Genomic DNA, 14,038 nt, shown 5'->3' on the forward strand with positions numbered 1-14,038 from the left:
TTTTCCGGAAATTAAGATGTAGTGGATGTTGGAGAGTGAAAATTACACATTTGACATTTTATTACCCAGCACATAGTGCCCAGATCCTTTTCACTATAATATTGCTAAATACAGGGATGCTAAATGTTGTTTTAGCACACTGCAAGACTCAGAAGTGAGAGCTGATTTTGCTGGATTGGTTTAAAGAAACTCTGTTGCTTTTCAATAGCCTTTGAGCCACTAATAGTGTGGGAACTTCTGTTTTTCCATTGACAGATGATGGACCTGAGTGGGGACTTGTTTTTTGTGAGATGAAAATTGGTATTATTTTTGACTACATAATGTCGTAGCTGTTTTTGTTCTGACCCAAATGTCAGCTGACAGATCACCAGTGAGACCAAATTGTGGAATTACACCCGTCATTTTACAAGCGTGCTTGGAGACAAAGTACACCTCACACATTTCTGTGAGCAAGTCACTTTTATCTGATGTAATGCAACAAGAGGCAATATTTTATACCATTTACAACAAATGCATTTCAATGTAAGTCATGTAGCCCCGACCATCACCCAGGGTCATACTTTATTTACCATAACCCAGAACATGTTGTGACTGACTATTAAGAACATACATTGATAAGAAGTATGGTCTCCTTGAAAGGAGACCATCAGACTACTGCGTCAACAGATTCTAGCAATTCTAACAATTAAAGGCAAAAGGCACTTAAAGGCAAACTATTAACCCTTCTATATCAATTTCCCCCTTTTGTAAATGGTATAACCTCTGCTACGGGGTCAGCTGATGTCCACAAAGGAGCTACTGTCTCATGGTTCTAGTACCCACAAGGGGACTTCCTACCTGCTTCGCCCATCCACCCTCAGTGTGGACACTCACCTCCCCCGTCAGCAGTGGCTACACGGGGCCTATGATACACTACAGAAGGTTCAGCCTTAGATTTTTTTCTACACCTACATTATTCCATAACTTAGGCAATATATAGATTAGCGCTTTTACGGCTACATAAAACAATAAGCAAAGCAACAAAATTTGCATACAAGTCTGTAAAATGCCAAAAATAATCCATCCCGCTAGGCCCGCTAAGCCAATTGGCTGGATTAAAAAGGAGTCTCTATATTGTATTAGTCTCATTAAGAGCCTTAAGGAACCAAGAAAATCTGAGTCCAAGTCTCACTGTGCATGCAGTGTGGTGTTAATACCTTCCTTGGCTCCAGGGGTAAAGGCTAAGTGCAGCATAGTCCTTGCAGGCTGTGTGCACAGATCCAACAGTCCAGCAGTTTTTGGCCTTCCGCGTCTTTTATAAGAAAAGCAAGATGTTGAATAAGTTTGTTTATCCAGTGTCTCTGTAAGGTGCAGACATCCTACCACTGCCAGCAAGGTGATTAGGAGAACAGTCATTCTGCTGGTAAAAAGATCTTTTTGCAGTGAGTGGCATGGATCCAGGTGGGCTTTCCATCAAGTTTCCCTGAGGTAAATGTGGTCAGCTGGACTTTAAAACCGGCCGTCAAACCGTGGATGTAGGCTCCTTCTCACGTGTCTGTGTATGACCACCCAATCACCTGGATTCAGCTGGTGCACGTCTGCACTGGCATTAGGATCTGGAATGGATGAAAACACATGTTTATGCACCACATTAAGTCTTTTCTGCAAGGCCTGGACATGGGCTGTCATAGCACCGTGTTGCATTTGTAGCACCTGTGGGAAGTACAGACCAGTCTCTGGCAAACTACTAAACAGGACTTCAAAAGAAGACAAGCCTGTCTTTCTATTTAGAGTGTGTCTGACTGACAAGAGTGCAAGAGGCAAGCACTACCCCGCTCTTTCCTGTGTCTGCCGTGACCTTTGATTTTTCAGTTTACGTGTCCCGTTTAGTCTCTCCACTTTCCCACTACTTTGTGGTCTTTATGGTGCATGATATGCTTGCTGTACTCCCAGGGCCTGCATGACTTCCCTCATTATTTCTCCCGTGAAGTGTGTGTCCCTATCGCTCTCTATGGTTTCTGGGACACCATACCTGCAGATCAGTTCTTTCATCAGTTTGTCTGCAGTTGCTTTAGTATTTGCACATTTTACTGGATAGGCTTCCGACCAACCAGAGAAGAGAGCTACACATGCTAGGACATATTCATACACTCCTACCTTGGGTAGCTGTATGTAGCCAGTCTGCAGTCTCTGAAATGGGTAGAGAGGCCTGGGTGTCACTTTCTTAGGGACTTTTACTGTTTTACCTGGGTTGTGCTGTGCACAGATGAGTCATGATTGTACAAGCTTTGCGGCTGCGTAACTGAAACCAGGAGCGATCCAGAAGGCATCTACCATGGACACATGTGCCATTTTGAGGTGTGAGTGGGGCCATGTGTTGCTTGTGCCATAATTAGGAACAGGGACCGTGGTATATACGATTTATCCCATACTCCTCAGTTCAGCTCAGCTCCCATTCTCCCAGTGTTCCTTCTCTGTTTGGGCAGCTGGAGGGATTTCAGGACATCTAGGCTCAGTGTGGCAGGAATACGCTGACTCCCCGCCACCATCCACTGCTGCCTAGGCCGCCTTGCTGCTACTTTAGCAGCCTCGTCCGCCCTTCTGTTGCCCTCTACCTCCACAAAGTCACTGTGGGTGCTTTCACCTTGATTATGCCAACCTGGACTGGTAACATCAACGCCTCCACTACTTGTTTCACCAGCTCTGCATTTTTAATGGGCTTACCGGCTGATGTAAGAAACGTTCTGCTTCTCCAGATAGGGCAATAATCATGGGATATTCCCCATGCACAATTTGAATCTGTGTAACTGTTAGCAACTTTACCTGCAGCAGCTCTACACGCCTCAGTGAGTGCCTTCAACTCTGCCTCCTGCACCGACATGTGAGGAGCGAGTGGTTCAGCATGTGAGGATACTACTGCTTATCCAGTGTAGAATCGCCCATCCTGGTGTTATCTGGAGCCATCTACAAAAATAAAATCCTCAAAATATGCATTAGGAACAGGTTTTTTTCCATGAACATATGTAAAACAGTCTCCTGACTCATCAGTTCCTATGCAGTCATGTTCGTGCGTCATGTCAACGTACCAGAGTACTCTTTTTTTTTTTTTTTTTTTCTCTTTCCAACGCTGTCACCAATTCCCCCTTTTCTGAATCCACAGGCAGATGAGTGGCTGGATTCAGAACATTATATCTTTTGAGGGTGACGTATTTAGGAATTAGTATTAGAGCACATTCAAGTCTGCTCTGTCTCTCCATAGACAGGTGTTTTGGTTGAACTCGTATGAGTATGGCATTAATGTCATGTGGGGAACAAATTGTCAAAAAGAAAAAGTCAGCATGAGCTCACATGCCTTTCAGTAATACAGCAGCTCTTACAGCACGGACACATGTAGAAGACCCTCTAATCACTGGGTCTAATTGTGCTGAGTAATAAGCTATCGGTCTCTGTTTCTCTCCATGTTGTCGTGTCAGTACTGCGGTAGCATGTCCACCCTGCTCTGTGCAAAATAAGAAAAATGGCTGATCATAGTTTGGAATGCCTAAGGTTGGGGCTGACACAATGAGCAGCTTGAGAGAGTGGAAGGAATCAATTGCTTCTTGGGTGAGATTGTAGGGGTTTGATGACAAGCAGTCATAAAGTGGTTGCATCATTTGTGAAGCAGACCTTATCCAAGGCCTACAGTAGGTCACCAAACCTAGAAAAGTGCGTAGATGCTGGTGTGACCTGGGTAAAGGGAGATTTTGTATTGCCTGTTTTCTGTCTTCAGTCAGGTGTCTTGTACCTTCAGCAATACAATGTCTAAAAAAAAAGTCACCTTTTGTTTGCAATACTGTAATTTGTCATGTGAGGCCTCGCAATCCTTTTCTACCAAAAAAAAAAAACACAGCAAGGAAACTGTAGCTTCCTTGCAGGACATCTGGTCTAGGCAGCTGAGCAAGAGGTCATCCACGTACTGTAATAGTACAATCTGTGGATGAGGTGGTTGCCACTGCTCAAGAATCCCTGCCATCGCTGTTGTGGGAGGACCGTCCAACAGTATTGTTTACCTTCGTGAGTGAAAGAAAAAAAAGATACTGACAGTCAGAGTGCAGTGGTACAGAGAATAATGCATTTGCCAAATCAATAACTGTGAAACATTTTGACGTCGTTGGGATTTGTGACAGTAAGGTGTGTGGGTTAGGGACAATTAAGGTCATACTCTCTGTAACCTCATTAATAGCCCTTAAGTCATGAACTATTCTGTAAGCACTAGGGGAACCCTTGGGTCCCTTTTTCTTAATGGGATACAAAGGGGTGTTGCAGGGGGAATATCTCTGCACTAGAACCCCTGTCTTAACATACTCTTTAATATCCCTGCTCAGGGCCATTCATTTGACTAGACTTAAGGGGTATTGCCTTAACCAAGGAGGAGTGGTTCCTTCTCTTGATTTATCATGACAGGGGGAATGGGCAGACGACCCATATCAGATTTTCCCTTTGCCCAAACGGTGTCTGGTACCTGACTCTTTTCCCTGTCCTCAGACATTCTGGTGTCAAGTGTTACTTTCACTATGCCATATACACCATTTCTGCAAATTTACACAAGTGTTTATATAAATCACATATAAATGTCCAAATATTATTTATATCCGTATTTGATTGGGTACAGTGTCCCTTAAAAACTAAATTTGATTCACAAAATATGTTACCAAAAGAAAATTATATATATATGAAAATATATATTATGAAACATACTGAGTCATAAAATGGGGGAGCACAATGCCATAGGCCACAGAAAAGCACAAGCTTATTTTAAGAAGGTAGCAGCCCTATATAAATCCATAACTAACAGTTTCAAATATAAAAAGAAGGGATTTGAAAATTACCAAATATCCATGCCAGTTGCTTGCGATAAGTTATAAGAAGTGGAAAAGACAAATAAACAGGGACTATGGTTTGAGCCAATATAACGAATGGCTAAAAAACTATATATCATATGAAGACAACCTAGAAATACACATTAACTATATCGTCTTGTGCAAGGAAACTACTAAACTGGCAAATGAATGGAATTAAGTGTAACTATAATAGGGCATGATTTACCTGTGGTATAATGTGCATGTGGAAGACCCTGGCGTCCCTCTGCCCCAAGTATTTATATGAAAAAGGGACTTGTGACTGTTATACCCTCAGGAGAGTACTGTATAGTGGTCTAGACAGCACTCAACTCTGCTCCCAGCAAATTCATAGGGGTATTGTCACTAACAATAAGTTTGTTATCTGGATAAGTTGGAAACTTGGGCTGAAAGGTGGCAGATGAGGTTTAACAATGATAAATGTAAGGTTATACACATGGGAAGAGGGAATCAATATCACCATTACACACTGAACGGGAAACCACTGGGTAAATCTGACAGGGAGAAGGACTTGGGGATCCTAGTTAATGATAAACTTACCTGGAGCAGCCAGTGCCAGGCAGCAGCTGCCAAGGCAAACAGGATCATGGGGTGCATTAAAAGAGGTCTGGATACACATGATGAGAGCATTATACTGCCTCTGTACAAATCCCTAGTTAGACCGCACATGGAGTACTGTGTCCAGTTTTGGGCACCGGTGCTCAGGAAGGATATAATGGAACTAGAGAGAGTACAAAGGAGGGCAACAAAATTAATAAAGGGGATGGGAGAACTACAATACCCAGATAGATTAGCGAAATTAGGATTATTTAGTCTAGAAAAAAGACGACTGAGGGGCGATCTAATAACCATGTATAAGTATATAAGGGGACAATACAAATATCTCGCTGAGGATCTGTTTATACCAAGGAAGGTGACGGGCACAAGGGGGCATTCTTTGCGTCTGGAGGAGAGAAGGTTTTTCCACCAACATAGAAGAGGATTCTTTACTGTTAGGGCAGTGAGAATCTGGAATTGCTTGCCTGAGGAGGTGGTGATGGCGAACTCAGTCGAGGGGTTCAAGAGAGGCCTGGATGTCTTCCTGGAGCAGAACAATATTGTATCATACAATTATTAGGTTCTGTAGAAGGACGTAGATCTGGGTATTTATTTATTATGATGGAATATAGGCTGAACTGGATGGACAAATGTCTTTTTTCGGCCTTACTAACTATGTTACTATGTTACTATGTAAGCACCTCTTGGCTGTCTCGTGACTTTAGTCTTTTTTTGTTTAGTCATAGGGGCTTCAGTCGCTTGTCCCTCTACCCTCACGCATTCAACAGTCTCGTCAGTAATCATGTCTGGCAGTATCAAGTCTTTGTGTACTGCCCCAGTGTCAGTCAAGAATTCTGTCTATTTCCCTCCCAGCATTGGTATGGTGGTCATCAAGGCAGGACCAGGTCTGGAGGGGACAAGAACAGGGCACACATTTGTCACTGGGTTGTCAGTTTCCTAGTCTGAAGGTGAAGGAGGTGGAGATTGCTCTGCTTAGTCTCCTTTGTAGGGTTTTTGCAGTGGTTGGCATAGTGTCCATTTTCTCCACAATTCCAGCACTTCACTGTTTCTAAGTCCTTAGGTCCCTAACTATGTCTCTACTGTTTTCCTTGTACTCCAGCATACATGACACGTCGTCTTATTGTCCTAGTTTCTTCAACTCCTGAGTAACCTTCAGGAGGTCATTGGATCTACATTTCTCCATTCAGGTCTGGCTGTCTGTACTGCGTTTCATAAGCCTTTTGTCATACCGTCAATGAATGTATTTACCAATATTTTAACATCAAGTGGGTTTACTGGACTGTACCCCATGTCTGCCCATTTCAGCTGTAACCATCCAAAGTACATCTCTACTCTCTCTCCTTTTGTCACATCTGTAAAAGTCTTAATTTGCGTCCTAGTACGTCACCTGCTTTTGTGCTCACCAACTCTCTAGGTCTGCTCAGGTGCACTTATACGTCCATCATATTGTCTTTGTCTGTAAAATGGGAAAGGTTGGTTCTCAGGGTCAGCCAGTTGTTTTAGCATAGCTAGCTAGTCAGAGGGCGTCCAGGGATAATACTCCTGTATCTGTCTTACCCTACCTGTTGTGGTTGGTTCTCTGGTGGTGGGTCTGGTGGTGGGGGTGACTAGATGACCGGTTGGGGGTGACATGACATGCTGGTCTACAGCTCCTTCCCAAAAGGATTACTGTCAGCATACTCCCAAAAGTTAATGTCCCCACTAACCACAATCCTGTGTCAGCTTCTTATGTCACTAAATGTGATCTTGTCTGGACAGGATTCAGTGCAATTCACTTAGGTCGGGTTACATCACGGATCATACAAGTATTTATCCAGTCTGGGTTTGTCTGACCACAATGTTTACAAGTCTATCTGTCTTGTCTTGGTCTCTGGTTATACAAAGGTATAACGGTAGCAGTAATGTGTCGGTCATAGTCGGACTTTTGAGCATCAAAACATTCATAATACACCTTACTTCCGTCCTGCTGCACTCTCTCAGACGCCATTTATTCACATGCTATTTTCTTCCCTTGTCTGTGCCTTTTGTACATCCAAACATCCACACACTGGCATTTTTGCCTTTTTCAATATTGGTCTCACATCTTTCACTGCTTCCTTTTTCAATCTGTACAGCGGTTCTGGATCCCATTGGGGGCCCTGACTGCACACAGAACAAGTTGCCCATGGCTTCAACTTATTCGCTCAAACAACTCACCTGCAGAATGAGTGTCAAGATTTAGAGGGAAGGCTATGCCACCTCTGACCCGGTAAACCTAAAGGATGTAACGAGAAGGCTATGCCACCTCTGACCCGTTAGATCAACTAACTAGAAAAGGAAGGCCCAGATGTGTTAGGCCTCTGACCCACTAGCTCAGTTCCATGGACGGGAAGGCTATACCACCTCTGACCCGTAGGCTGACTGTAGCAAGAAGGCCCAGATGTGTTAGGCCTCTCACCTACTACATCAGCCGTGCAGTTGGCTACGCCCTCCGTTGATTCTCAATTTGCTATATATCAATCACTCAACTTGAAGCAGGTTAATCTTTTACCAATCTTTCAATCACTTACAAGTTTCCTCTAAAACTAGGCACAATATTTCACTTTCAACTTCAATACATACAGTACTATTGCTTTAGGCTATATGCACACGTAGGAAATGTGGTGCAGAATTTTCTGCACTAAATCTGCATCTGCAGATTTGATGCAGTTTCTGTGCAGTTTCTGCGCAGTTTCTATGCAGTTTCTATGCAGTATAATGTAAATCAATGTGAAAAAAAAAAAAGCTGTGCACATGGTGCAGAAAAATCTGCTGCAGAAACGCTGCAGAACTGCACAAAAGAAGCGACGTGCACTTCTTTGAAATCTGCAGCGTTTCTGCGCAGATTTTTCTGCACCATGTGCACAGCTTTTTTCTTTCACATTGATTTACATTGTATTGTAAATCACAGTGCAGTTCTGCTGCGTTTCTGCAGCAGAAAAATCTGCAGCAGTTCTGCACCAATTCTGCATCGTGTGCACATACCCTTATTAAACTCAAATCTCACAGCGCGTAGTAAACCAAGGACAGAATATGCACAGCACAATATTCTTCAGCGCAGCTGCATGGCCCCCCTTCCTCTGGCCCACAGCACAGAGAGGAGAAATAACAAACAATTCGCACAGCGATTTGCTTCCCTCCTCCCATCAGGTATAAACACAGATAAGAGCTTAACGTCTTCCACACAGAAACAGAACGCAGCAGTTTTCAGACTTAATCTCTACAAAACATTCATCCTCTCGGAATTAAAAACAGTTTCTCTATACAGGCAGATCACTGCACAACTTGAATAAGCTGATTCTGACCGCGTCCGGCCAGAACACATATAGAAACCTATCTAATGTCAAACCATATATAACACGGGTTTCACTGAATCTCTGCTGCATGACCATCTCTACCCTCACCTACTGTATTCTCACCCATCCCTTGTAGATTGTGAGCCTTCGCGGGCAGGGTCCTCATTCCTCCTGTACCAGTTATGACTTGTATTGTTTAAGATTATTGTACTTGTTTTTATTATGTATACCCCTCCTCACATGTAAAGCGCCATGGAATAAATGGCGCTATAACAATAAATAATAATAATAATAATAATCTCAAATGTAAATTAAATGTACATTAAAATATCCACAACTCATTCATCCTGTACAATTAACAACAGTTAGATAAGTAATGATACTTATGTGATCACTCATACATACATGCTCATTCAGGGATTGTTGTTTCTTTTCCTTTCACTTTTCAGTTGATTTTTACAAGAAGAAAATCCCTTATCTCAATCACTCCACCTAATTCAGCTCAAACTGCGTTGAATTGAATAATGTCTTCTGTCACATACAGAGGACCACACCTAATGGAACCCCTCATCAATCAGTGATTTTTGTTTATCCCTTATACTCATTTACTCACCTCTCCTCTCATTCAGAGGTTCTCATAGACATACATACATACAAGGTTCACACAGCCTGCCTATTTTGCACTTTGGAATTAACACAACTCTGTATAAAAAACCAGCAGTGTCCACTGACACTCTGAAAACACTAAAGGCCAAACAACAAAAACCACAGCCTTATACAAAATACAGCTTCATATAATGTACTGCCAATCCAAAATGACCAAAATAACAACACTGCACAGAGTCTATCCCAGCTCTGTATTACACACTACACAAATACACAACCAATTAGGATACTGACAAATAATACAGATAACAATTATCATCTTATAACTCTATTATTCAACTCTCATACGGACATAAACAGAAAACAAACACAAAACTCACTGGTGATGTGGATTCTTTGAACCGTGTTCGCAGCCTTTTACCCAGAGGTATGCAGAGATCCAGATGAGAGATTGCAAGTGCAAAACAGATTGTAAGAATAAACTCACCTTGCTGCAGCTGGTGTTTTGCATGTCCATTCTCCCAGAAAGCTCCCACATACGGATTCCGAATAGGCTGGTCACACGGCACCGGTCGGGCGCCAAAACTGTCGTAGCTGTTTTCGTTCTGACCCAAATGTCAGCTGACAGATCACCAGTGAGAGCAAATTGTGGAATTACGCCCGTCATTTTACAAGCGCGCTTGGAGACAAAGGACACCTCACACATATTTCTGTGAGCAAGTCACTTTTATCTGATGTAATGCAGCAAGGGGCAATATTTTATACCATTTACAACAAATGCATTTCAATGTAAGTCATGTAGCCCCGACCATCACCCAGGGTCATACTTTATTTACCATAACCCAGAACATGTTGTGACTGACTATAAAGAACATACATTGATAAGAAGTATGGTCTCCTTGAAAGGAGACCATCAGACTACTGCGTCAACAGATTCTAGCAATTCTAACAATTAAAGGCAAAAGGCACTTAAAGGCAAACTATTAACCCTTCTATATCAATAACATTGATTGGTTTCTTTTTATTCGATATATGGGAGGCAGAATGAACAAACAGTTGAACACCACACACTACTGGTTCATCCAGCAAGGTTTTCTATTAGACTGTGAACAGTCATTGTTTTAGTAAATAAAGTTGTTGTACATAGCTTGCCTTTTTTATGGACAGTTTAAAGGGAACCTGTCACCTGAATTTGGCGGGACAGGTTTGAGGTCATATGGGCGGGGTTTTCGGGTGTTTGATTCACCCTTTCCTTATCCGTTGGCTGCATGCTGCCCGCAATATTGGGTGGAAGTTCATGCTGTGTCCTCCGAAGTACACGCCAGTGCAAGGCAAGATTGCCTTGCGCAGGCGTGTACTTCAGAGGACACAGCATGAACTTCAACCCAATATTGCGGCCAGCATGCAGCCTGCGGGTAAGGAAAGGGTGACTCAAACACCCGAAAACCCCGTCCATATGATCGCAAACCTGTCCCGCCAAATTCAGGTGACAGGTTCCCTTTAAGTAGAAATGTTCAATATTATAAAACACAAGGATATTTTGTTAAAAAAAATATTGTTTATCTTAGCAGATGACTGTACCAGGAGATCAGAGGGACAGTTGACATCTTCAACTTTTAAATCTGATGATCTTGAGAACCTACAAGATACAACTGAAGTGATTGCTGTTTCTCCAGATATATCATCATCAATTCACACCAAAGATCTCTCATCTGATCCTATGAAACAGGTCCCATCTTCTGATTCATTACTGACTACTAAGGAAAATCAAAGTCACAAAAGAAGCAAAAAACAAACTGCTCCTAAAGCAAAGAAGTCATTTTCATGTTCAGATTGTGGGAAATGTTTTAACCATAAATGTCGTCTTGTTAGTCACCAGAGAACCCACACAGGGGAGAAGCCTTTTTCCTGTTCAGAATGTGGGAAATGTTTTAAGCATAAATGTCATCTTGTTAGTCACCAGAGAACCCACACGGGGGAGAAGCCTTTTTCCTGTTCAGAATGTGGGAAATGTTTTAACCAGAAAAGGAATCTTGTTAGTCACCATAGAACTCACACAGGGAAGAAGCCTTTTTCATGTTCACAATGTGGTAAATGTTTTAACCGGAAAAGTCATCTTGTTAGTCACCAGAGAACCCACACGGGGGAGAAGCCTTTTTCCTGTTCAGAATGTGGGAAATCTTTTAACCATAAATGTCATCTTGTTAGTCACCAAAGAACCCACACAGGGGAGAATCCTTTTTCCTGTTCAGAATGTGGGAAATGTTTTACCCAGAAAACAAATTTGGTTACTCACCAGATAACCCACACAGGGAAGAAGACTTTTTCATGTTCAGAATGTGGGAAAAGTTTTAACCAGAAAGGGAATCTTGTTACTCACCAGAGAACCCACACAGGGGAGAAGCCTTTTTCGTGTACAGAATGTGGGAAATGTTTTACCCAGAAAACAGATTTGGTTACTCACCAGAGAACCCACACAGGGGAGAAGCCTTTTACTTGTTCAGAATGTGGGAAATGTTTTATCCAAAAATCAGATTTGGTTAGGCACCATAGAACTCACACAGGGGAGACTCCTTTTTCCTGTTCAGAATGTGGGAAATGTTTTAAATGGAAAGTGCTTCTTGTTAGACATCAGAGCAGTCACACAGAGGAGAAGCCTTTTTCATTTTCTTAATGTGGGAAATATTTTACTTGGAAATCAACTATTAATAAACATCAGATACGTCACATAGAGGAGAAGCCTTTTTTATGTTCATAATGTTGGAATAGTTTGAACCAAAATTGAATCTTCTTAAATGGGTTATCCAGAGGCATAGCTAGGGTTTTGGTTCAGGGGGGGCAAAGCTTCTGAGTGGGCCCCTAACCAAGTAACCTTGATTACAACTGGGTGACGCGCCCTAAGGCTGCCGTCACACTAGCAGTATTTGGTCAGTATTTTACATCAGTATTTGTAGCCAAAACCAGAAGTGGATGATAAATGCAGAAGTGGCGCACATGTTTCTATTATACTTTTCCTCTAATTGTTCCACTCCTGGTTTTGGCTTACAAATACTGATGTAAAATACTGACCAAATACTGCTAGTGTGACGGCAGTCTAATAGTGGTGGAGGACCTCAGCAGATGACCTCGCTGACACTGAAGATAATCTCTATATAAAGACCAACATGGATATTACCGCCATATGGTCAGTGGTAAATACAGTCCTACGGAACATATAAGAGATCACAGCAAAGTTACAGATGGTGACTTACCGCTGATGTTCTTTATGATGGAATCGTTCACTTTTCCGGTCTTTTCCATCTGGCCCAGACCGACACGACAACTTCTTCCAGTCAGGACTCGGCTGAAGAGAATACAACAAAGACACGTTTCACTTCTCACATTCCAGCCCCATCACCATCTATTGCCAACCTGCACAAACTCCTCATCCCGCTGATCTCCCAATACTGAGCCTCTGCTGCCCTATGTGACTTTATTCCTGCACCTGATACCACAATACTGAGCGTTTGCTGCCCTATGTGACCCTATTACTGCTCCTGATACCCCAATAATGAGCCTCTGCTGCCCCATGTGACCCTATTACTGCACCTGATACCTCAATATTGAGCCGCTTCTGCCGTATGTGTCCCTATTACTGCACCTGATATCCCAATACTGAGCCGCTGCTGCCGTATGTGACCCTATTACTGCACCTGATATCCCAATACTGAGCTGCTGCTGCCGTATGTGACCCTATTACTGCACCTGATACCTCGATACTGAGCCGCTGCTGCTGTATGTGACCCTATTACTGCACCTGATACCCTGATACTGAGCTGCTACTGCTGTATGTGTCCCTATTACTGCACCTGCTGTGTGGTTCTCTGCACCCTCTAAATTCTAATGTAACCCTCTAGAATATACAGTTGTGGCCAAAAGTATTGACCCCCTTGCAATTCTGTCAGATAATACTCAGTTTCTTCCTGAAAATGATTGCAAACACAAATTCTGTATTATCTGACAGAATTACTGGGGTGTCAATACTTTTGCCCACAACTGTAGTAATGCCGGGTGCAAGTGCCCTAGAAAACAGTTCCCATATTTTTCAACCTAGAAAGTAATATTGCCCTGTGTGTCACGTTGATAGTCACAGTAACCCGAGATCCCCTATAACAAGAAGTGCCCACTTTACAATTAATATTGTCCCGAGTCTCCTCCCCGTACAGCTCCCCATAGTATAATCTTGATCCCTCGCTGTATAGTACCACCCACACAGTATACTGACCCCTTATTAGCCTCCAAATTGTTTGATGGCTCCAACACTGTAATCCCCACACTGTATGATGGCCCCATAGATAACCTCCATATAGTATAATGTGCCAGATAGTCCTCAATATAGTACAAGGCAGCACCCCCATAGGCAGACCCTGTAGTATATGACAGTACCCCCATTGGCAGACCCTGTAGCATAAGGCAGCACCCCATAGGCAGACTCTGTAGTATAAGACAGCACCCTCATAGGCAGATCCTGTAGTATAACAGCACCCATAGGAAGACCCTGTAGTAAAAGACCGTACACCTATAGGCAGACCCTGTAGTATAGAGCAGCACCCCATTGGCAGACCCTGTAGCATAAAACAGCACCCCATAGGCAGACCCTGTAGTATAAGACAGCACCCCCATAGGCAGATCCTGCAGTATAAG

General features: G+C 42.8%; 1 protein-coding gene across 2 annotated transcripts in view; it reads left to right on the plus strand.

Annotated features, from left to right (window-relative positions):
- Positions 1-12,082, plus strand: part of LOC138663504 (oocyte zinc finger protein XlCOF22-like) — a 104,848-nt gene extending 92,766 nt beyond the window's left edge. The window contains exon 7 of one of the 2 annotated variants that reach the window (XM_069749739.1): positions 10,924-12,082. In XM_069749739.1, the coding sequence (XP_069605840.1) occupies positions 10,924-12,029 (1,106 nt within the window). In that variant the 3' untranslated portion in view covers positions 12,030-12,082. The remainder of the gene's footprint in view (positions 1-10,923) is intronic. The other variant, XM_069749741.1, reaches the window with a different exon arrangement.
- The last annotated feature ends 1,956 nt before the right edge of the window (positions 12,083-14,038 follow it).

This window comes from Ranitomeya imitator, chromosome 2 (assembly GCF_032444005.1).
Source record: "Ranitomeya imitator isolate aRanImi1 chromosome 2, aRanImi1.pri, whole genome shotgun sequence".
In the NCBI taxonomy this organism is placed as follows: Eukaryota; Metazoa; Chordata; class Amphibia; order Anura; family Dendrobatidae; genus Ranitomeya; species Ranitomeya imitator.